The sequence below is a fragment of the Alligator mississippiensis genome, chromosome 13 (genome assembly GCF_030867095.1).
Source record: "Alligator mississippiensis isolate rAllMis1 chromosome 13, rAllMis1, whole genome shotgun sequence".
NCBI classification, from domain to species: domain Eukaryota; kingdom Metazoa; phylum Chordata; order Crocodylia; family Alligatoridae; genus Alligator; species Alligator mississippiensis.
The window spans coordinates 11184860-11209945 of record NC_081836.1 but is presented as its reverse complement, the minus strand read 5'-3'; the positions used below and the strand labels follow the sequence as shown (position 1 = coordinate 11209945).

At 43.5% G+C, this 25086-nt stretch overlaps 1 protein-coding gene across 2 annotated transcripts in view; it reads right to left on the bottom strand.

Annotated features, from left to right (window-relative positions):
* Window positions 1-4903: 4903 nt before the first annotated feature.
* UBE4B (ubiquitination factor E4B) overlaps window positions 4904-25086 on the bottom strand; it is a 66459-nt gene continuing 46276 nt past the window's right edge. For both annotated transcript variants that reach the window (XM_019493981.2, XM_006271376.4), the window contains 13 exons: window positions 24832-25030; window positions 24427-24565; window positions 20606-20705; window positions 19635-19762; window positions 19215-19313; window positions 17890-18125; window positions 16438-16564; window positions 15331-15475; window positions 11121-11255; window positions 10188-10379; window positions 7428-7602; window positions 6711-6857; window positions 4904-6240 (listed from right to left, as the gene is read on the bottom strand). In XM_019493981.2, coding sequence (XP_019349526.1) covers window positions 6179-6240; window positions 6711-6857; window positions 7428-7602; window positions 10188-10379; window positions 11121-11255; window positions 15331-15475; window positions 16438-16564; window positions 17890-18125; window positions 19215-19313; window positions 19635-19762; window positions 20606-20705; window positions 24427-24565; window positions 24832-25030 — 1884 coding nt within the window. In that variant the 3' untranslated portion in view covers window positions 4904-6178. The remainder of the gene's footprint in view (window positions 6241-6710; window positions 6858-7427; window positions 7603-10187; window positions 10380-11120; window positions 11256-15330; window positions 15476-16437; window positions 16565-17889; window positions 18126-19214; window positions 19314-19634; window positions 19763-20605; window positions 20706-24426; window positions 24566-24831; window positions 25031-25086) is intronic.

Here is a 25086-nt window from a genome sequence, read left to right as displayed (position 1 = left end):
ACATTCTTTCCTCCTTCCACTAAAACCAAGCGCTTTCTGTGGGCACTGCAATTTTATATGCTTAATTCAGCTCTCTCCAAGCCCTGGGTGTCAGATACAACTAGATGAACCCTACTTAAAAACCTCTTTTTTAGGGTTTAAACGAAATTGCATTGTGCCATCCCCTCCACTCAGGGGAAATTAATTTTGCTGGTGTAGCAAAAGAGAAGGAAATGATCTCTGTCATAGCAGGAGAGATTATTGGTACAGTAATATTTGTGAAAGCATTTCACCTTTACTGGACAGAGGTGAAAATAAGGGAGATACTGATGTAAAAATGATGTCAAAGACCCTTAAAATTGCACCATCCCAATGCAGAAAGGCAATAAAAATGAAAGGCATCCAAGCTTGCATTGCCAAACCTTGTCTTGGCATTAGCACATTTTCAAGAATCCCTTAAAATCTTGAAGGACTGCTCTTTTTTCATGGCTGTGACAACATGCATCACCATCTGCTCCTTCTTGTCTTTAAACAGGATAAAAAGCTCTAACTAAAAAAAATAAAATATTTGAATCCAATTTTCAAGAGAAGTTTTGTTTAAAATACTTTTACATATTATTCCTCATTACAGGATCATTTATTCTTCATTACATATTATTCCTCATTACCTTAATTTTCCTGCTGATATCTTCTGCATCAGACTGTCAATGAGATTAATTCAGTTAACAGTCTTTTCAAAGGTGTTGGCTGAAGCCATATTTTGTTTCTCTGAGGAATGTGAGGGAGTCTTGTTAGGATCACAACTGACCAAAGATTATTCTCATTTTGGTTTCGTTTTCACGGAGATTGGTTTATCTACCTGAAAAGTCCAACACTGACAGACGCATGAGATTTTTTTCTGATATACAAGTCAGTAGTAGGGAGGTAGATAGAGGTGATTGACTGATCTGTGAAAAAAAGGCAAGATACTCTTTTTAATATCCAGGTGTATTTTGTGTAAAGATAGGATAGGCTTCAAGCTTTTGCTAGAGTATGAAACATCTGCTGCAGGCTGCAGCTTTTATTAATGTGCTCAAGTAATGTAGGTGTATAAGGCTCTGACATCCTGTATTCAGAGGAATTTAACATCTTAACTGATCATAAGATTATGATACTAGGAAGAAAGACAAGGCAAGGGCAGGGGTTGGGGGTAGGAGGAGGAAAGTACCTCTACATGGATCAAGGTTTTATGATTGCTTGGCAGAGAAGATGCAGTACACTACTTCCTAAATACTTGTTTATAAAACTTGAAAAACTGTTTAAGTATTTCAGAGAATGGGAAAAAAGTGGATAGTGAGAGGGACAGGGAGGTCATTCAGTAATAGGAAAGAAATCATGGAAGTAGTCTTCACATGCTTGATTTCTCCATGTTCTGAGAGCCTCTGCTACATACAAGACGCTGCCCATTATAACAGCCTTTGCAATCGAAGTTACATACCCTGACATCTCATTACTTGGTTCATGAGTGGACCTAGGATTTTTAAAAAGGGGTGCAGATGATGTGGTACACCACCACATATAACACACCATTTTTCTCCAGTTAAAAAGAAACTAGAAGCTTTACTATGGTAGGGGTCTGGCACTACATTATTCTATTTGAAAACAAAAACACAACTTTACATTTAAAAACACGTGCATAACTTTGTTAGATTACATATTAAGTTAAAAACAACAAAACTAGGCAAAAATGGTCTAAATAGAAGATACTGTGCCATTAGTTCTGTAGTCATTATAGTTAAATGTACATCTCTTCTTCAAATTTGTAAAATAAAACCTAGTCATCTTGAGCATCTTGACAGCACCTCCAGTTATTCATTTCTACACAACTGAGTTGGTATGGTATTACTACCCCCGAGTTAAAGATTTTAGGGCTATGAAATAGAAAAGAGAGATTACCAGATAGCAAAACTGCAGAAGAAAGGATAGCTTGACTCGAGCTACCTCGATTTAACATCAAGACCATTAAAAAGGAGAGGGTTGTTAATACCTACCAAGTGAAGAGAGATTAGCAGGAATCAGGTGGATTATCAGCAGCCATGAAGTTAATGGACTCCCTCAGCACTGCCTGAATAGAAATGCTGCTGCCTCTCCCAAGCAATTGGTTTAAATTTTGGATAGATTAGGAATCAAACTGCACCCCACCCTAGGTCTGCCTCCAACTCAGTTATGTGCTGGTGAAAACAATGCTGGTCATTGCAGATCCTGACATTACCAAGCAATCTCCAACCGATTCATTTTACCTAATTCTACCATTTTATTTTTTTAACTAATTCTGCTCCATCTCTACACCTTTCATAGGCTCTAGCCCTAAGTATAGTTCCTGACACCTGTGAAAGGGTGGAAACTCTTTAGATATACTTGTGAGCAAGTCACCTGAGAATCCAGTCTGCATTGTGCTGTGCTGGGATCTTTTTCACTCTGTGTGGATTTAAGCTCAATAAGCTCCAAGAATAAGTTATACACAACCAAAACTCCCTAAGGAAAGGAAACATAACGGATGCTCTTGTCGCATGGCACTTTCTTCTCAATTTTCTTGTGCATATGTTGTATGTGTTGACTCAGTTCAGGGATGGGCAAAATATAGCTTAATCGAAGTCTGGTAGATAACCAAGAAAACAAGAGCTCACAGTACATTGCAATAGTTGAATCAAATCTGATCATTAATTATTCTGTTACTCATATCTAATAGATGTCCGGAAGTATAATTAATTACCAAGTTATATAGCATTAGCAAGACAATTACTGGAATACTGCGGCCATTTCTGGCACCCATTAAAACCAAAGCTAAGCTAATATTCATGAAGAAGATTACAGGAATGCTTTTGAGGTCTGAAAAAACTGTCTTACAGTGAGAGCTGAAAATGCTTAAAAGTATTCAAGCTTCACAAAACATTAAAAATTGACTAGATCATGGCTTATAAGTATCTACCACAAGGAAAAAGTTCTCATGAGCAGCATTATGGAAGGCTGTAGCAGGCTGCTAAGCCAGAGGCTACAGCCCAGCTGCAGGCAGTAATGCCAATTACAGACTGCTTAGGAGGACTGGGCCAGCTGTGGGAGATAATTAGCTGGCCCACAGGAAGTGAAAGACTCCCAGGAAGAGGAAGCCAGACAGACAGAAGGTAAACAAGAGGGCCTGGCCAGCAGTTACAGTGCTGGACCATGGGTTCTCAGGGTCTGCAAAGAAATCCAGGGGCTACAAGACTGGGAGCAGCAGCACCATGGTAGAGACCTGAGTCACAGCCAGTCTGAGAGGGAAGATTACAGCGAGGAAGAATCAGCAATAAGCCAGAGGCACCTTCTCAAGGTCTGAAGAGGACTCAGACCTGTGGAGCTAACCCTCTATAGACTGTATTTATGTTATTGTTTGAGGACTGACTGATGTGGGAGGACGCCTTTGTGACAGGTGTGCCCTGAGAGCAAAGGACTGTATTGCGTTTAAACACTATAAGCTAAGTGGTAACCTTGAACCCACTACAAGCACACAGAAGCTGTATTTTAAACTATTTCTGTTCACTAAACACGTGAGATGTCCACTGTATGTTCCTATTGAAAAGGGCTAGCAGTATAACTATTGTTCTCTACAGGATTCCAATTTGCATCAATCTTCCATATTGAATATCGTATTTGTGACATGACGTGACAGTGGAATTCCTACCCATTAAAAAAACAGGAGCCCTTGAGGCCTAGACAAGATATATTTAAGTGATTAGTACTTAACCTCAGCTTCTAGCCAGTGACCAATTCTTTCTGCCTTCAGCCTGTACTTTTCTTATTTTAATTAATTAACCAGCAGTGCTAAATCTGTATAAGATTTCTTAATGTTTCAGGCACTCAGCTCCAAAAGAAAGACAGGCACAGGAGAGAAGACAAATCTCTCTATGCAAATGTCTAAGTTGCAGTGGATGAAGGGGAACTAGAAGAGAACATTTCTTCCATCTCTCCCCTCCCTAAAACAATCTGTTCAAAGCCTGCCAAGGGAAATCTGAGGTCATTTGAGTGTTTTCATCTGCTAGACGGTAACAAACAATGAGGTGAAACCCTGAAAAATTGAAGATTATATATTAAGAACAAATATGCACATTGCTGAACAAGCCTCCTTTATCAAATTAGCAATCAATTCATAATTCTTGCTGAGATTTTAAATTGCTTAGAGCAATAAAACCTTGATAATTAGATTATGATTCCTTTCCTAGCTGAAGTACTGAAATCAATCAATGTTCACACTAATTACTTTACACAAAGAAAAGCTATTATGCCTTTTTACAAAAACTGAGATTGTGAAAGGGACAGAACCACGTTGAACATCAGTTGCAGCAAAACCTAAAAGTTATGACGGAATGTGATGTTAAATGAGGGTAAGATTTCTTTTTTAAGCCTTCGATGGTCAGAGTACAGATTAATACACTGAACAGACTGCTCTCTGCAATCTCTCAGCTGCCCAGAACCATCCCTCTCTAACCATTCATAGAATTCCCCCTCCTCCACATTTTTCATCTCACTTACCTCTCCCAAGGCTTCACTGAGCTATTATCTAACCTGACGCAAGAGGTGAGAACAAGTCTCCCTTTGAAGTTTATCCACCTTGCTTCCTGACTGGCTGTGTGCAAGTGCACGGGTGTGTCTGGGAGATCTGAAGAAACGTAAGACTTTTCCAGCTGGCAAAAAAAGGAACATTAGCTTGAAGGCCATACAAAAGGAAACTCTGCACATTTGTTAAAAGCAACTGTTCACATGTAATTGAGTAGTTTTGCCTCTTGAACACTAAATCAATATCAGCAAGAGGAGTTAGAGCAGCAAGATACATTATAGCTACTCAGCCATACTCAACCCCTACTCTTTTCCTTCACTAAGCCACTGAAAGAAAAGGAAGACACAGAGGAAGTTCTTTGTGAATGTGTATCACCATTTATTGTAGTTCAAGAGTCAGGAATTGAACAGAGGACACTGTCAGCAAAAAAACAAGAGAAAAAAACAACTTTTTTTTTTTTTTTTTTTTTTTTTTTTTTTACAGGCTTCATTTTAAAACACTGTGGTTTCAAATCCTTTTTAAAAAGGAAATTCAAGTATCTTAAGCAGGGGGCAGTAATACAAAAATGTTTTGTGGATTTTTTTTTTAGTTTTTTAAAAAAATGTAATTCTACATTTCCTGCACCCTTTTTGCTTTGGTAAGGCCAAGCTATGGATACAAACTGGTATGCAACATAAAAATGACCCCGCCCCAAACTGCAGGCTCCAAGACTAAAAGGATCTGCTCTCTGGAGACAAGCTGTAAAGGCTCAGAACTGTCACTTAGCATATCCTATCTCCAGCGTTAAAAGAAGGTTTATTTTTAAAAAAGTCACTGAAGTCCTGGTATTCCCAAACACCTCATTGGTGGCAGCTGCTTCAACATGTTCCTATCCACAAGGCTTTTCAAAAATACCAGAGCATCAAGATTCTCTCCATTTAACATAAAGGGACATCTCAAAGAACAGAACTTAAAATCCACGTGTCAAATATTTTGCCTTTTTTAAATTATTATTCTTGTGTGTCTTCTAACACCAATTAAAAAACAAATATGCGAATATGTATAATATAAAAATACGATCCCAAGATTAACACTTTGTTGCAGGCACAGTTATCTCACAGAATATGTTCTCTTGGGGGCAGGAGAAGGATTTTATTTTCATGGGGACTTTTTTTTCGCATTACAAAGAAAGACAGCAGTGCAGGTTTATGGGAGGAAGAGAAGGGAAGGAAAGAGGAAAAAGTTACTTTAGCAGCAAAATGTCCGATGTTCTAACCACAATCAAATTAACGGATATCTGGCTGTAAAAATAAAGTTGAAGGGATGCTGCCCTGATCCATTCATCTTTGCTAAAATAATTCAGCTGTAAAAACCCCAAATTGTGACAGGTTGAAGGACTTTGTTTTGTAACATGAGCAACTTCCTAATTTGTCCTCCAAGCTATTGACCATCGTTATCATTTAAATATATGTACAAGAATTAAGCTGCTTTTCTTCTCGTCCACATGCTTCTGGTCACTACCGGATATCACCGATGGTGGGCATGCTAATCCCAGCGTTAGGTTTCCAATGTATTATCTGCACCACCATCACTAGACCAGCCCATGCCCTGCTCTTCTCATTGGCATTGGCGTGCGCTGCAGGGGAGTTTTTAATGGTCAGCATTCTGCTTGTCTCTCATCCAGGCTTGGATTTGCTCTTTCAGTTCTGGCACTTGAGATGAAGAGAAAAAACAATGAATGATTAATGTGAAAGTTGTAAAATTTTAGATATGCCATTATCCTGAAGAAGACAGGGGCGTCCTTGGGCTAAGAGAGGCGGTAAGAGGAGCAAACTCCTGGGTTATGTTCCCTGTTCTAGCAAAAAAAATTGCTGCATGGCTTTAGGGAAATCCTTTCATCTCTCTCTGTCCGTGGATTATACCCACGTTATGTGGGTATCATCTACCTATCAAAACACGCCCAAATGACAGGAACTCTGGACAAGTTCAGATACTAAAAGAAAAGTGACAAAGGACTAACCAAAGACACAAAACTTGAACTTTTCTGAGTAGGCTGGAGTGAGGGAACTGCTGCTTTACCCAGGCTCCAGTTCTGCAGAAGCTTCAGATACATCGGACAATCTGCAATGAAGCTGTGCTCCACTGTACACCATTCCAGTAATTATGGTAAAAGCAGAGCTACCTGGTTCCAGCATGTTTTCTGTCAGCGTCTGCCGATTGAAGGGGTCAGTGGAGGAGTTCAAAAGGTGCCGCAGGATTATTGATCTGTCCATGATAGTTCCAGATGGCAGCCTTACAGGGTCAGTCATCAGGGTGTCCATGAGTGGATCTAAAGAGAGTTCAAGCTTTACATCATCATGAAATTACATGCACACACACACGCCTCTCAAGACCACTGATGACCAGGTATATTATTGATGTGAACTTTAAGGGAAAAAAGGCTCTTAGGCATCTCCAGTCAGCTGAACTACAGTTGTAATGAGGGCAGCATCAGATAAGGACATGTACGGAAGGGCAACACTTGCTGAGAAGGGGACTACTGCTGAGATAAAAGCTACTTCAGAATGCAGAACTGGATGGTACCCAAATTTAACTAGGGAAATGCAGTGTAAAGGCCCAGCACTTCACTACTGTAGCATCAAAAAACCCTGTAAAAACCGTAAAGCAGATTTAGCACAGACAGGGCTAGACATGGATAACAAGCTCCTGATCAACTCTGTTCTCTTCACTCGAACACTGTTTCACTGAACTGGGGAAAGGTGCAGGACTTGAGGACACCAAGTTGTTTCCATTAAAAGTTACAAATCTCAATTTATACTTACATTATGAGAATGTATGTAATCTCTATTCCCCCTCAGTTCCCTTTACTCCAAAGTCAATGTTTAGAAAGTCAACTTGCCTCTAAATTCATCTGGAGCATCACTATAATCGATTTCCGCACGGGCATTCTTGGCAACAATTTCCTCCACCTTCTCTGCCAGCAGCTTGAATTTCTCTATTGCTATTGTTGACTTGATGCCAGCCTTCCTCATCTTCGAGATAACCTCCTCAAACAGCTCTTTGCTGTAGGACCTCTGTAAGCAAGGAAAGCAAGCTGACCATGGGAACTGGTGGCAGCTTTGCTTAGCTGCAGCAACTTGATGTAAAGATCTCAGCACCCTTCTTAAAAGCATCTAAAAGCTTCATCACTAATGTGAGGTAGGTAGGGGGAACATAAGAATTATTTCACTCCGCATTGAGATGCCATCATAGGGGGGTGAGTACAAAAGCACTTTTCCATCATTCCCCCCCACTAGTTACTATTCAGGACAGGAAACAAGAATGTCGTAATACTTCACTGAAAAAGTCAGGAAATTTAAGGAAGCCAAACAATTGCCAGAGTTGTTGAGACAGGACACCTGGTCACAGATAGTTGGGGTTTATATTTAATTTAAAAAGTGACAGCTTCAACAACCCCAGTTCAATTTCTGCATAATGGCCACCAACCCACAAGTGCTTCTGTTGGATTGCCATCCAAGAATTGAATCATCCAAACTGTATCTTGCTTGCAGGATGCAATAGGGTTAGGGTATATGGTAATATAGATTCAACAATTTTCAGAAGTCCAAATTCATATGTTAAGCACTGCATGGGTTAAGGATCTGAGTACTCTCCCCTACAAGGTTAAAGTGGGAAGGTGTACTCTAGCCACCTCAGGGAAAAAAGCCTACAAGGTTCTCCTCTATCTTGCAATCCAAACAGTTTCACTGTCTTGCATACCCACACTATTGAGATTATTATAATTATTATTATAATTTAACTATAAAATTAGATGGTACCTTCCCCAATAGAGAAATATCTATGTGCCTGACAATTGTGGGTTAACCATTTGGCAGGGGCCTCTTTTCCCCCAAAAGTACAACAGGTACATTTGCACAAATTGCCGAAAACACTGCAAACAGTTTGAATGATTAACTGCTGTAATTAACCATGCCATGTGTCAAGTGGGTACAGGAAAGTGGGTGTCAGGGTCTGACTGAGGAAATCTAGAAAACAAGCAAGAGATCCAGCTACGGACTACTAGAATCCTGAAAGCCAGGTGCCCAAAATCAGGCTGACTAGCTAACTACTGGCTTACAATTGCTCCAGGCAGATATACTAATCTCTGCAACAACATGGAATCCTATCCTGGGAAAGAATGTAATTCCCCCCGCCATTCCCTAATGCCAAAAGATCCTACTGCAAAAGTCATTCTGTAGTCTCACAGAGGGAAGCTGGTACCAGCTGGGATCCTGCCAGTTTGCTGCAGCATGCAGCACACTGCAGGAGTAGCCGAGCTCTGTTTCTAAAACTGTGCAGCTACCTAGTGCAATACAAATCAGCCACAAACAAAAGGCATACTCCACAGCTTCCATCGACTTTTGCATCAGTCTCATCAAAACTGAAGAAAAGAAATATATATAAAGAACTTTGGTGAAGCACTTATGTTCTAGAGACTGCAAAGCCACCTGCATTCACTTTCAAAGTGTTGGGTTTTGAAGAAAAAAGTTTGAAAAATTAGGTTTTTTTTATAACCTAAAGAGCCCTGTTTTCTAAAATCTTGCAATTCTGTTTTTAAGCCGGTATGAATCAAACAACAAACATATGACCTAACGCACTAGGTCTCATGAACCCATAGTATTCTTTGGGCATTATAAAACATTCTTAACACAGCTACGATTCTTCAGTACTATACGTCTTGCTGAAGCATGGTATTCAGTGCTGAGGACACTGTGTACCCACCCCAACTCCATGCCAACCTGGAGGGGAACAGAGAACTATGGGCACCATGCCCAGGGCTTTGGAAAGGTCTTCACATTTCTTCTATTACGTGTTTGGACTTGCAAAGCAGCAATATTCTTTTGAGAGTCCCCACTAGAATCAGACATTTTTTTTTTTTAATTCAATAGCTATTAAACTATTGTGCGTTTTTCCTGGTGCTTCCTTCCTGTCACTGACAGTTACCAAGATACTCATCATTCCCCTCAAGACCTTTTTTTTTTGTAATCCATCATTCATTCATTTGTACAAGTCACAACTCAAGTACACAGCAGTTAGGTGGGGACAAACGAGAATGAAGCACATTAGTGCTGGAACCGGAAGAAAGCCTGGTTAACATTCTGGTTTTTACCCACACCGAATAGCATTAAAGGGACACCATTAATTTAAAAATTACAAGCAACTTCCCTCTGCTACTGACACCACATGTACTGATAAAAACAGAAAGAACTTTAAAAATCCAACTGAATTTTCACTATTTGTGCTTTTTTTTTTTTTTTTTACTGCATCTCTCTCAGATTAGCCTAATGCGGGTAGAATAAGGGAATCAATTAAGCCAGTTCCACAGCTCTGCGGTTGTATTTGGGATGCAAACAGGGTTTTAATTCTTTGGAAACAGTTTCCATTAGAATTTTAAGCAGGCACAGAAAAGCTTCCTTTTTGTCTTTGGATTTGGAAAAAAACTTGTTCTTCTACCAAATACAAGCTACTGGCCCACAGTTTTCCCCCTTTAACTGGCAAATCAGTACAAGGGACCAAGCTAACAGATGAGCAACAGCTTAAATGTATGCACACAAGCTTCTGCAGGAGTGATTTTGCAAAGATGTTTGCCAAGGTCTTCACTCCCTTCTCTGGTACTCACCTGGTCATCAGCAATTGCTTTAGCAAAACGAGCACAATCTAGCTGCAGGTAAATATCAGTCAGTTGGTCCAACAGCTTCTTTGGTTCAAACCCATATTTCTCAGGGTTTTCAACTTTCAGGTCACGGCACTTAGGGCCACACAGTTGCTGAAGGTTAAAGTTCAGCATAGCAGCCAATCGTGGTCCAAGTTCCTATACAGGCAAATGTAAAGCACAAACAGAAATGAGGCAGGTGTGAAGAAGGGCTAGTACCCTTTGGGGCACAGGCATCAAGATCAAGAATTTATGGCACTAGGATTTCCCTTCATGGAAGCTTCTGCTGAATTCATAGGTTTCACACTGCAATCTCCCAGCAGCACTTCTTTTTTTCAAACTGAAGCACTAAGCATACAAAATAGAAAACAATTCAACTCGTATTAATGTACCCAACGACCACACATGACTAATAATATTACTGGCAGAGGGGTTTCTGCTGATGAGAAACTGGAAGTGTCACAGCCTGAGCCATGTACCAAGCAGTCAGAAGCTGCATGTGCTTCTCACTGTGGTTTGCAGTACCACACATTTCTTGAGGACACCTTGCTTTGTTGCAATACATACTCAATGTGGGAGTTTGGGTTGGATGCACTCAACCCTGCTCAGAAAGGTTCAGATTCCGGCACATCTTAATTTTCCCCTTAAATTTGTTAAATTCAGTGCCAACATTTTTAAAGTCTCATCACTATTGGCCACTACAGATCTAAGAAATCTATGATTTTCTCAGTGGCTAAGAAACCACCAAATCACAGACACCACCAATTAGATCTCAGTGCACTGGGGTGGCAGTGAAGGAATATGTTACAATTCCTAGCTCATTAGCCAACCAACATTTTTTAAAAAGTCAGAAATCAGTCGGGCAGGGGAGAACACGAGAGCACGACCGGTCATACTTACAGGTCTGAGGAAAGGCTTCTGAACCTGCTTGGTAAGGATATGGAACATATCAACAGTTTCTGTTGCCAGGGCAAGATATGAGCGAGACACACGCTCATCCTGAGCAAGCTGAGACTGACGAGCCTGTTGCTGGTCCTAGAAAATAAAGATGTAACAACCCAAAGGCTAAGTCCTCAGAACTCATTACCAACCCTGAACAAAACAGATTAATAAATTCATAGATGTAGGGTAGGAAGGGACCTTACAGATCTTCTAGTCTGACCCCCTGCTGTGGGCAGGAGAAAAACTGGACTCAAATGACCCCAGCCAGGTAAACATGGAGCCTCCTCTTAAAGATCCCCAGGGTAGGAGCCAGCACCACTTCCCTTAGAAGTTGGTTCCAGATCCTATCCGCCCTGACTGTGAAGTAGTGCCTTCTAATGTCTAGTCTAAACCTACTGTCTAGCAACTTACGGCCGTTATTCCTCGTTACTCTGGGAGGCGCTCGGGGGAACAAGGTCTCTCCCAAACCCCGCTGGTCCCCCCTAGTAAGTTTATAGTTGGCCACCAGGTCCCCCCTTAGCCTTCTCTTGCGAAGGCTGAACAGGTTAAGGTCCCATAGCCTCTCCTCATAGGGTCTGCCCTGCTGTCCCAGGATCATGCGAGTGGCCCTCCTCTGGACCCTCTCAATGCTGTCCACATCCCCCCTTGATGTGCAGCGCCCAGAACTGGACACAGTACTCCAACTGCAGCCTGACTAGTGTCATATAGAGGGGGAGGGATCACCTCCTTGGACCTGCTCGAAATGCATCTGTGGATGCACGACAAGGTATGGTTAGCCTTACTGACCGTGTTCTCGCATTGTCAGCCCATGTTCACCTTGGAGTCAATAATGACTCCAAGATCTCTTTCTGCCACTCTGCTCTCAAGAAGGGAGTTCCCCAGCCTATAGGTATGCTGCTGGTTCCTACTGCCCAAGTGCAGCACCCTGCACTTGTCAGTACTGAATCCCATCCTATTTTTATTTGCCCACTCCTGTAACCTGTCCAGGTCCTGCTGTAACGTGTTCTTCCCTTCTAGCATGCCCACCTCACCCCAAATCTTGGTGTCGTCTGTGAATTTAAACAGGCTGCTCTTTACCCTGTCATCCAAGTCACTAATAAAGAAATTGAACAGTGCGGGCCCAAGGACTGAGCCCTGAGGGACCCCACTACCCACTTCCCTCCAGGTTGAAAATGACCCGTCCACCACTACCTCTCTGAGTGCGACCCCTCAGCCAATTTGCAATCCATCTGACTGTGTAGGCATCAATGCCACAGCCACCTAGCTTTTTAATGAGAATGGGGTGGAAGACAGTGTCAAAGGCCTTCCTGAAGTCCAGGAAGACTACATCCACAGTGACACCTGCATCCAGTGATTTTGTAGAAGGCAATCAGGTTGGTCTGACAGGACCTGCCCCTAGTGAAACCATGCTGGTTGCCCTTGAGCATCATCCCCCATGGATACAATCCTGATCTACTCTCAGCAGAGAAAAGCAATAGACTAAGATATGAATGTGAGCCCATTCTTTGGTGTCAGGTATGAATACAGCTCCCCGCTTACTGGTATGCCTGGGGGAAGAGTAAAGAAGCAGACAACGGGTGGTCAAAATACAGCCCACGGGCCTAATCTGGCCCACCAGGCCATTCTATCTGGCCCACGGGGTGCCTAAAAGACCTAGAAAATTAATATTTATCTGCCCCTGGCTGCCCGTCAAAGATGACAGGAGCCAGCAGCAGTAGGACCCAGGGGGAGCCGGTGGCAGGATTCAGCAGCCACAGCAGCAAGGCCCACTTGGCCCCACTCCACCCACAGCTCACCTCCATCCCAGCCCCTCTAGCTAGGAGAGGCTTCTGGCCTGGGCCCCTGGGGCTGTTCCTGCCTCCCTCCCCCAGAGAGGTAAATTCAGATAAGAATGGGATTGGGGGGGGAGGAGGAGAAAAGGAGTGTGTGCCATCACCTCAGTCTTCAGGGCTGGACCAGGCTGGCTCCTGCCATGCAGCCAGGAACCACATGGTGCTAGAGCATGGCAGCAGCAGGCATGACAGTGGGGAAATGGCAGTGGCAGGAGTGGAGGTGAGTGGCAGTGAGCAGACGTGTGAGAGTGCAGAGACAGCTGGGCAGGGACGTAGGGCTGAGTGGCAGGAGTGCAGGCTGGCAGGGGCCCAATGGAGCCAGGCTGGGCTGCATCAGCAGGGAGAGGGGAGAGTCGGCCCAGCTCCATAGAACCCCTGCCAGCCTAGGCCCTGCACTCCTGCCACCCTGCCCTGGGCCCCGTGCTCCCGCCCAGCTGTTGCTACATTCCTGTGTGCTGCCACTCGCCACCCCTACCCACCCCATCTGCCACCGCCATTTCCCCACTCTGCACGTGGTTCCCAGCTGCATTGCTGGACTGCAGGACTCAGCAAAACTCCTCGCAATTCTTGGCTGGCTTTGTGCAGTGCTGGCCAGGCCAGGCTGGCTCCTGCTACATCCTGCAGTCTCAGCCTTGCAGCTGGGACATGGCAGGGAGGGAATAACATGAGGAAGCGGGAGAAGAAGGGCAGTGGTGGCAGACAGGAGAGGGAAGTGATGGAAAGCGGGAGCACAGGTCCGAGAGAGAGAGAGAGAGAGAGAGACTGCCATACATGCACACCACACCCCAGCCACCCTCCCCTTCCACACATGCCACAACCCTCCCCAGCCACCCTTCCCCCCCACACTCACAGCCTCCCACAAGCTCCATACCCACCCATACCCCACATATCCACACACATGCTCCGCCACCCCAAATACACACACATCCACATCCCCCCAATCCCACATATACACACCCACACGCCCCACACCTATCCACTCCCCCGCAACCTCCCCCACACACTCCTCCACACCCCATATACCCACAGCCCCTCACCCACCCATACCCCGCCCACAATATACAAGAGTAAAACTTCATTTTAAGCTTTTATACAATCACCTCTATGTACACTACGCAAATGCAAGTAATTCAGGACAAAATATTTTTTAAAATCAGACCTTGTAGTAGATGTTTGAGTTTTAGAATATAATTTGGTATTCTTCTGGTTCTGAGATGGCACACCCCCTTGCCAAAAGGAGTACTTTCGGGGGTAGGAGAAGGGACTTCTGGTGGCAAAGGTCAGGTGTTTGGGGACAGGACTTCTGGTTCCAAGATGGTGACCAGGGGACAGGGCACCTGTCAAGGGGTGGGGCTACCCTCGCACCCCTCGACAGCTTGCCAAAACTTGGTAAGTGGCCCTCCAGCCAAAATAATTGCCCGCCCCTGAAGCAGACTGTATCAAAGCTCTCAATTGCTGTATTATTGCACAAGGTAACTAGAAATGAGGTCCCCTGTTATGGGATTTACATGGATTCTCTAGCAAATTTGCTCACTATAATTTGCTCTTCCCCACCAAACGCCAGTACTTCGTAGTCATCCCGGATTCGGAGAGTCAGGCAGAGATCTTTCTGGCTTGCAATCCAAGGACTTCCTACTCCAAAAATCTGTGGCCATGTGCATTATTAAAGCCAGCTAGATAAGACTGCAGTCAATACTTTCAGCATATGCAACCTTTTGGGTATCGTTTCATTATTGTTTGTATATGGGGAAGAAAGCAATACCTTTTTGGAAGATAAAGCAATTAGAATTTTCTTGTCTGAAGAAATACAGCAAAATAGATCTTGCCCTTCTTTTTATATCTTTTCTATGCCAGTCTGTTTTTTTAAAATCAATAACCTTAAAATAAAAATATCTGACATTGGCAAGTCAACACACAATTGTTGTATAATCAGACTGAAGTCTGAGGTTTATTCTCTTCCTTTCTAGTCCAAGCTTTCTACAAGATCAATGCTGTAACTCTTTTCTAGAACAATTAGCAGAAGTAAACTCGATTGGTGGGCATTTTCCAAAGCCTTCATTGTAAGGGTTTGCAAGCCTCAGTTTCTACACTATGATTTTTAGGTACACCTCACACTCCTCCCCTGCACACACACTCCATGCCAACCCTGACGTAGCTCTGCAGATTGGTTTTTTGTTCAAGAAGTGGTGTCTGACATGACCTTGGCTGCAGAAGCAGCAAGAGGCAACATATCCCCAGGTTGCTTTTGCAGAGCTGCTCTTGGGTACTTCTGTACCCAAAAAAGCTTTAGCACACAAAGAAAGACATGCTTCTGGGAAAAACCCAACTATACCCACCCTTGGCAGCAGGTCCCACTGTTCCTTGTTCTTCATCTCCTCTTGGACTTCATGAATACGCTTTAGGGACTCCAGACTCTCATCCAGCAAAAATGTTGTGTCATTTATCAGCATATTGATGTAGCGAACAAACTGCTTCCCAGAGCTGAGAATATTGAAGCAAATATTTATCTCTCTACAGCACAGCGGGTGTGTTCATTCCAGACTGTGACTCTCAATCTGGATCACCTGCAACCTTTCCCTCACATTCCACAGTCTGGACAATTCATTGCCCTACTCCAGAGCCCAGGCTGACTGTGGCAGCAAGAGCCCATGCACACTCCACATTCCTCTGTGTTTAAATGGTTGCAGCTCTGGCAGGGGTGCCTAGTCATTCACAAGAATGTCAGGTGAAAACAGTATCTCCCCACTCCTGACAGCAATGGCAGAGCACAGAAGGAAGACATGGCACAAGAGGAGGAAAATTTCCACCTCAAAGAGCAAAGCAAGGACAAAATTGTCGTTTAGCTAGGAAACCACAGGGTGGACCCAAGCAAACCCATCAGTGTATGGAAAAAGAACATGAGACAGACCAGCAGAGGGAGCACAGTGCAGAAGAGAGAGGGATAATTCCAGTTTCTGTACAATGAATTAGACCACGATACGGTCATTAAATGGCAATTAGGCCAAGCATGCCCAAAAAGATCCCCTGCAGGATCTGAGTTAGGGTCATCACTCTCCCAACTCAGGAACATGCTCCGTTGCCGCTCACTGTTCCCTCTAATGAAAGACTACAAAAAAGCACATCCCGGGGTATTTCTGGCTCACTACGACAAAGGCAGAGAGAGCACACGTTTCCCTCCCCACAAAAGCAAGAGAGAACAAGCAGTGTACAGAGCAAGACACAGGGCATATTTGAAAATGAATATGCAGGGAGATTTCCTCTTCCACTTCCAGGCTTAGTATGTTTTTTCTGGCCCTGACACTAAGTGTCTCTGCAGTTCTGCTCTTGGAGCGATCAGCCTTGGACCTTCATTCCAGTAGTCTTTACACTTCAAGTGGAGGGTTAATAGGCTCTTTGCTGGCTTTCAGGACAGCGAGCTGCAGCATGCATAGCCTTTTACTCACTTGAACTCTTCCATGAAGGTGCCATGGTGAGCTATGTTCTGCCAGAGGCTTTTGAAAATGGTACTGATGTGGTAGCGGATGGTAAATTTGTCATAGAACTCGCTGGTGGCTCCAGTGTGCTCAACATCTGAGAAAGAAAAAGACCCCAATGTTTCCACTAAAACCTCCTCACCCCCACCCCTCCCCTCCTGACTGCGCTGTGTTGGTACATTGTACCTTTCCTATCACACCTTAGCTGAGCAGGAATAACTGGAAACTGCAGGAAATGAAGACCCATGGGTAGATTTCAACTTAGTCCCCATTTAAAATAGCTGTGCCCACTATCTCCCAGAACCAAACCTTCAGGGAATATGGATCCCATGAAACATCTCAGAAGGAGGGGAATACCATACCTCTGCCCTGATGCCATCATTTAAAACACATAACTGTTTATGCTTGCTAATAGTTGCAGTACATATAAAATTAAAAATATATTATCCCTTTAAAAATGATGAGGTTCTCTCGCTCAATTAGAACAGGTTTTTGTGATTAAATCAGGTGATTCAGTTGTTTCTATATCAACTGAATCTCAGGGCCATTTCACACAGGTAATGATCCATACTAAGACTCTCTCAGGGTTGAATATTTCCAGTCATCACCACAGCACCTCAGCACTTCTAAATAAAACAATCAATAGTAACAGTAAAGTCCCTAGTGTATTTCATAAAGCCTCTGGCTCTTCTCTATTTTGGAGGCAAAATTCTGCTTGCATACAGCTTCAATTTTTATTTTAGGAATTTGCCATTTCTTTTTGTTTAGGCTGCTTGCATTGTTTCAGGGTAAAACAATACAATAATTCTGGATTTCAAATACATACAGCACAGTCAAATCAGGATTGCTAGAAAAAGCTTAATAGGGCAAAAAAGATAGGACTGGCAGGGACCTCTGGAGGTCATCTATTCCAACCTCTTTCTTAAGGCTGGATTATCCCTGCCTACACCATATCATCCAAGTGTTTGCCTAACCTGCTCTTTGGCAAAAAAAATTACGGGGAAGGAACCTGACAAAAGATACAAAGCCAGAGTGCTCACAAATTACCTGGTTTTGTAAATTTAAAATATCAGCCTTGATGATGTTATCAGTGTAGGCACCAGTCTTGTGATCTCTTCTTTGCCCTGTACATTTGACTCTCAGCAAGTTTTCTTACCACAAAAACAAACCTGGGAGAAGTCTCCCAGGTTATGTGAATATGTGCACGCAGCCTCAGGCACAACAAGTTTCAGCTTCAGGCTTGGCACATATGCACCACTAGAGCATTATAAGCATCTTTACAAGGTTTAGAAGTGCTGACACAAGTACGGTCAGAAAGCAAGATAAGGCCAAACTAGTCAGGATCCACAGGAGACCGGCCTTGATATTCAGAGCCTAAAGCAACTGATGACATGCGCACGCACTCCCCTCCCCGTGTCTTACCTGTATAAAACTTCATCAATGACGGGACTAACAATTTAGTGGAGAGAGGATGATTCTCAATCATTTCAAAGAACTTTTGCGTCCGTGGCTGAACGGCAGGGTTTGTCATGAACATCACCTCCACCAGCTTAGCAATCAGATAGGGGTTTCGGATGTAGTTCTGGTTGCACAGCATCACAACAAGGAACATCACAATGTCCTGAGTGCAGGGCTCATAAAGCACCTGAGGAGCATATCTGCAGAGAAGGAAGAGAAAATAAGCATGCAGCATCTACAAGGAATTCCACCGTGTATCTACCTCAGGCAACTACAGGTTTAGAAGGCCCATTAGCACTAGCAAAACCATATGTCATTTTGACACCACCACTACCTATCACCATGGAAACAAGATTTTCATTAGATTCTATTAGAGGCTCTTGCCAGTAGTTCTCCGGGAACTGGATCCTGGCCCCCAACTCCAGGGAACAGGCCACCTTTGAAGCACAGCCTCATTCAGCTGCTGCACTTTCTCTGGCATCAACACCCCCTTAGAAGTGTCACTTTAACAACAGCTCCTAGGAGCTCTCTCTTTGGAAGTTGAGCTGAAGATAGGACTGCAGGAGGGAAACAACTGAAATCCCAAATTTTATTAACAGCTGCCTACTTAGTCTGAGGAAGAGCTGCACTCAGCTATAAGGTTAGCTTCAGAAATCAATGCAATTGTCAGACCCACAAACTGAAGGTCATTTCTCTCACTGTTGCATCTTACATTTATACCTGTTCTAGAGCTTGTTAATACCTCATCAGACCTACAAGAGATGAAATTCAGACCTATCTTGATATCAAGAGGGTGGTGGCGTTTTCTACCACCCTACACTGAAAACGGAGTCTCCTGTAGGCTGTATGAGGGATATACACATACACACAGCTTCCAATCCCCCTTGCAAATATGCACCAAGGGTTGAGAATAAAGCAGCTTGTGGTTCCTTGAAAGTCACCTGCAACCCTATTCCTACAATGCCTTAAATGGAGCCAGCGCTAAAAGCAGCTCACATGTAGAGGCTAAGACAACAGCCTGCTGGCCCAACCTTCTCTTTTCTGTACACCTACAACAGTACATGTAGCTGATCCCCACTGAGTCACCAAAAGATGCCAAGTCCCACATCCCCAGCACCACACAGCCTTCAAGTGAGTTAAGAAAAAGGACAGTCACACTGGTTTTCAGCTACAGAAATGGCAGATGCCAAAGGGGATCCAGAGACTACTGCAAACACTATCAGCAATACAGTATCATGTCACAGTACAGGGAAAGATAATACCTGATCTTCAAGCATGACTTGACTTACTGAACAATAAAAAATAAAAATTCAGCCACATCTTCCACGTAGAACTCCGGCAGTGCTGCAAACACCTTCGGAACATCAAGATTTAAAGGCAGCTTCATGCTACGGAACAGAAGACACACAGGGACAGAGTTAACGAGGGGGGATCATGGACTACCCGGGTTAACCAATATTTTGTGTTCTCTTACAGAACAGCTCCTTGCAGACCTTCTTAAATGAGGAGTTTTAACCAAATCTCAGTGCTTCACGTCAGGAATCCACACCTGAAATTTTTATCGCTCTAACCGAAACTGTTGCATAAATAAAGCTGGGATTCTTCACAAACTCATCCATTGACATGAACCAACCACAAATTTTCCAGCAGGTGGTAAAAGTGAGAGATAGGTTCAGAGTGTGACAGACACCCCCAGCCCTGAAACTCACTTGGGGTAAGCAGGGTCGAGGATGCGAAGCATCAGCTGAATCACCATGCCATAAAAATTCAGACATCTCCTCAAAAAGTTCTCATCTAGCAAGCCAGCATCTGCACACGCCTTGCAACGCACCAGCTTCTGCAAGAGAAGATGCACATAAAGGCTAATCCAGTGCAAGATACAAGAAACATGACACAAAATCCATCCAAACAGCTCAACATGTCTAAGAAAAACTATTCCACCACCCTCTGTAGACTATCTAGGCAACAAGAACCTTGAAAGCAATATCAATGAAATCAAAGATGTCCAATATGGACATATATACAAGGTGAAAAACACTGATAATTTGTAGGCAAGGAGTTGTACAGTAGTACAAGAACAGGAGAGTTAAGAAAGGAATCAGGGTGAGGTAATTGCTCAATGCTGTCTAGATGGTGCAGCATAAAAATTTCCATCAACTGACAACTGGGACTATTAAACAGATCACAGATATTCTCAATGAGTGACCATAGCACACCCACTTCGGAAAGCTCTCAGTAAAGGGAGTTAAGAACCTTGGAGTTCTAAGATCAGGTTGGCTCTCAGTTGTGCACGCACATATGGAGATCCTGAGTAATTGCTTTGGCTCATTACTTTTATTTTCCAATCTGGAAGATGGGGACATCAATATTTTTAGATTTCCCAGTGTTGTCCTGTGGATTAGTCTTTGTGACTTGCTTTTAAGTTTAAAATTGCTAAGCACTAAGGGGTTTCAACCCCTATCATACGGTGCATATTTATGAGGGCACTTAACAGGTATTATACTACACTGTAACATGCTACAGACTACACATACAAGAGCATCTAAGGAACATTTTCAGACACCTTCAAAAAAAACTCACCACTTATCAGCCAACAGATCATTTACAGTGAAAGAAAACATTAACACTGCACACGCATATTGGCAAGGCCAGTTAGTTGCCATCCCAGCTAATTACAAACCTTAAGCTGTGTTTTACAGCGTTTCAGCATCTCTCGATGTCTGGTAGCCAGAGGAGAATCTTTCCATTGACTCTCATTGTTTTTCAGATCCTCGACAGTCCTGTAAATCATATGAAATCACTGGTGATTACAGCAAAGCTTAATCTACCTGGCTTTCTTGCCAAATTTTCCCTCACTGCTTTTATTAAGAGTAAGATTACAAAGCCCATTCTTCAACCGAAACTACGCCATATCATGACAATGACAACAAGCTACTCCTGTATCTTGCTGAAAGCAAAGGCAAACCTTGTCCAAAGCCCACGTGCTAGGATGCACCAGATGCACCACTCCAAGACTGACATACCCATTAAGCCTTCGTTTCTCAACTTTTTTAGAACCAAAGTATCCCTTGATAGACTCAAGGCACCCTTCAGAAAATGACAGTTCTTAGCTTTCACTCATTTTTTGACTATGAAAACAGGTCAAAATGGTTTTTAAACACTAAGGATTTCTTTTTTAAAACTCTGGCCACATCTGTTTATTTCCCCAGGGACAAGCAGAAACAGCATACCTTGTGTCGCTACTACATGTCCCCAGGAAATGCCCATGCCACGAATGCTCTGGCGTGCAGCAGGTTAACCCAGTGAGATAGAGAAGGCTGGGTCCAGCAACTGTGCTGGCCCCAGGAGCTTTACCTGGGGTCCTGGGAGCCTTGGGGAGCTGCAGCCGCAGTGTTCCGGCAGCTGGGAGCCTGGCCTGCAGCTGGAGCACGGCTCTGGCTGGCCAGGCTCTGGTTTTGGGCGGAGCACACTGCGGCCATGTCTGCCACCCTGCTTTTTGCCATGGATTTTTTTGACCCTGGGAGCTCCTGGGGTCAACCCCCCTCCCCCACCATGCAAGGTAGCAGCATGTGATGTGCCTGCATGTGCCAGGTGTAGTGACAGAGATGGATCTGCAGCGCCATATACCACATGTCCACGCCCGCCTGGACACGGCCTCTGGGGTTATCCTGTGAAACATGTTTGCAAACCTAAGTATGCTAACATTGCTTGGCACCCCATGGCACCCTTGAAAAGATCTCAAGGAGCCCCATGGTGCTGCCACACCCTGGTTGAGAGTCATTGTATTAAGCAAACTAGAGGCATGACCAAAAAGTCTGGGGGGGAGAGGGGAAGAGGAAGACAGAAGAAAAAATGGAAAGTGGAGGGGGCAGGATGATAACAGGGGAAGAATTTTTCCTCTAGGAATAGCTAATCATTTTATCACCACATTTTGTACTATTTATTTTGTTTCAAATCTACAATATAAAAAAAAAAAAAAAACTTAAACCAAGTCATTAAGAACCATGATGGAGAACAGGGATGATCTAACTAACAGTGAGAACCTCTGATATTCAGACCCAAATCTCATTTACCTCTCGGAGCAAGGGCAAAGAGAAAGTGAAAAGCAGAAGCAGCTAGAAGGAAAAAAGGGAAGGTGCCAACATGAATTTCCCCAAATATGTTCCCCTCCAGACCAATCCCTGTGCCATCTCTACATCCCAACCCCCACCAAACATTTTCTTCTCCAGATTTTTTCCTTTAACCCACAATCCCTCTGATTCCAATTCTAACTTGCAGGGGGGAAGGAGCGTAAACAAGGATGAAATCACTCCCATTCTCTACATCCATGCAAGGGCCACAGTTATTAATAACACTGTTGGCCCTTTCCTCTTGGCACAGTCAGTGTAGATCTAACATGGGGAGTAAGTCAATGGTAGACTAGCATCACACAACCATCCACACTAAGCTCTTTTCTGGACATGATAAGTTCAAGTATCTTCTGGACCCAGCTCATTTTAAAAGAGCAGCTTCTCAGTGCAGCATGCAAAGTATTCATTCTCTCCTATTCTGCTTCCATTTCCTCCCTCCCTCAGGCATGAGTAGCCTCCGCTTCCTCTTGCCCCCCCACGAACAACTGCTATCTGCTGCGGCTAATTATCTAACCTTAATTTCTTTATGAGTGACATCTAAATACATGGCCTGATCTTCCTGGGAAATGCTGAGTACCCATAACTTCTACTGAAATCAATGAAAGCCAAAAGCACTCAGCATGTTGGAGGACTGGACACAGTTGCTATGGAAGCACCCAATGACTGACAAGCCTAAGAGGAATGGTTATTCTTTAAAATCCAGGGTCTGCTTATTCAAAAACCTTTGTTTATGTACAACACGCAATCATTCCTCACACCCAGTCCCTAACAACCTTCCTGGACATTTGTATGTGTATATCATAACCACAGGTTGGCAACATACAGTCCACAGGCCAGATCCAGCATCACAATTTCTGGGACCCTGCAGACTGTAAGGAACATCTCAAAGTGCAGTGCACTTCTGGATAGGTGGAGGAGTTGTGGCAGCAAAATCCATTCTGCACCACGCACCAGGGAGTAGCTGCAACAGGAACAAGTCAAAAAAGGGCTCCAGCATGTCCCCAGCCAGACAGGGACTTGTGGAGCAGTCAGCTCATGATCCACATAGGGCTGTGCTAGCTAGATTGCAGCAGATGGGGATGCTTTGAGAGTAGGAAAGTTATGCTGGAGACCAGGGTGCTGCTGGGGTGCCTTCAATCAGTGTATAAGGACTGCCTACCCCCAACTCCTCCTGGGCATGCAGGGCTGGGGTTGGCAGGTGGACAGGGGTTGCTCTAGTTGATGCTCCATGAGTCTTTCCCACTTGCTCAGACACTGCAAGGAGCCAAGGTGAATCCAGCAATCCTTGTACATGTGCTTTGTGAAGAAGCTACCTGCTGTCACATTGCTGGTGAAGATCAACAGCAGAATAAGATATACACTCCAGAACTCCTCATGACTGAACTGTTAATTGGGCCCTCCATTACTGAAAGGTTATCAATCCCTGCTATAAACAACTCACAATAAACTATTATTGAATGCAGATGAAAAATCCTGCAAACTGTCTGTGGTCTTACTGCCAAGGGACTTTTACTAAGTGAACACAATTATACACAATGGAAAATACTCATGCTGTATAATCTGCTCTTACTTATTGCAGCAGAGAAAGTACCTTGGAACTGCGATTGTACAGCTATAAAAGTCTATTTGGATTCATGTCAAGAAAGGAAAACAAAAGCATCTTCACGTTAGCATCAGAATTGTAGGGGTTTTTTTTAATTTTAGAAATGACAGGCCACTCATTGAATGACACAAGCAACACCATCACTCAGATTCACTGTAGGAGCTTTTACATAATGAAGGAGATAATCACTTCTTATCTTTAAACACCACAGTAGCCCTGAGGAACAATAAACATATGATCTGTTGGGGAATACAGAACATCAGACAGAATAATGATAAGTTGCTTTTAAAGCAATCACTACAATGACTTGCACATCAGACAGATCCAACTTCATATACCTCTATCACAGTGCAAAAAGGCCTAAAGTATGATATCCTCACACTTCTGGTGGTGCCACAGAGCACTCAACAGTTTAACCACTGCAAACATTACCAATAACATTGCCATAAGGGGCTTTTGAGAAAGATCCAGTGTTCTCCAAGACAGGGACTCCCAAGGAGTTTGGTATTGTATGTTCACCTAATCTCTGTTCTTTCCCCTATTATTTGAATTTGTAATGCAAACCACTGCCAAGAAAATCTGTAAGGACTAAAAACAGCAGACAGATCACAGGATAGACACCACCATACTCTACAATTTCACTACGTCCATAATGTGCTTTTAACTTCCATCAAATTTGCAGGAATCAGAACCACACTCTGGAAAACATTAATTTAAGGTGACAATTGGAATCTTGTATCACATGCTAGGTAACTAACAGTGTCTAACCTGTTGAGTTCCCTGATGGCCCGCAGTCTACGGATGTAGCGGCGGCAGCTTGGCAGGATGGAGAGGTGGTGGGCATGCAGGGTTAGAAAGAAGCATTCCGTTGGGAATTTCGGCTCAGAAAATTGAGACGGATCCCTGTCTAGAAAAAGAAAAGAAAAAAAGAACAAAACATGGGACCAAGGACAGTGAGAAAAAAACTGGATGAAGTAGTGAGCAGAACCTGACCACCTCAAACTTCTCTGCAAATCTTCAGCTGAATTAATGAAGGCAGAAAACAATACCAAGCAAATTATATAGGGACAGGAAAAAGAGTGCAAAACTATCTCTAGCATCACATATCAAAATATCACTAGCACCAGAACAAAAGGAAAGAAGTAAAAAGGAACATGTATGTACTATACTTACAAAGCTCAGCCATCCAGGCTGTAACATCCTCCATGGTTGCTTTCACTCTGGTCTCATCCGTTGGGAGGATAATGCGACACCTCGGATGGAATATATATGTGGGATCAACTGTTTCTAGCTTAATTTTTGTGCTTAGCTGCTGCAGAACCCATAGGAAATTGAGCATAAAACCATCTGTGGACACCAACCGATCATCTGTCTGTAAGGCAAGGTACAGAAAGTGAATGCTTGGAAAAGGTATCTTAAAATAAATTA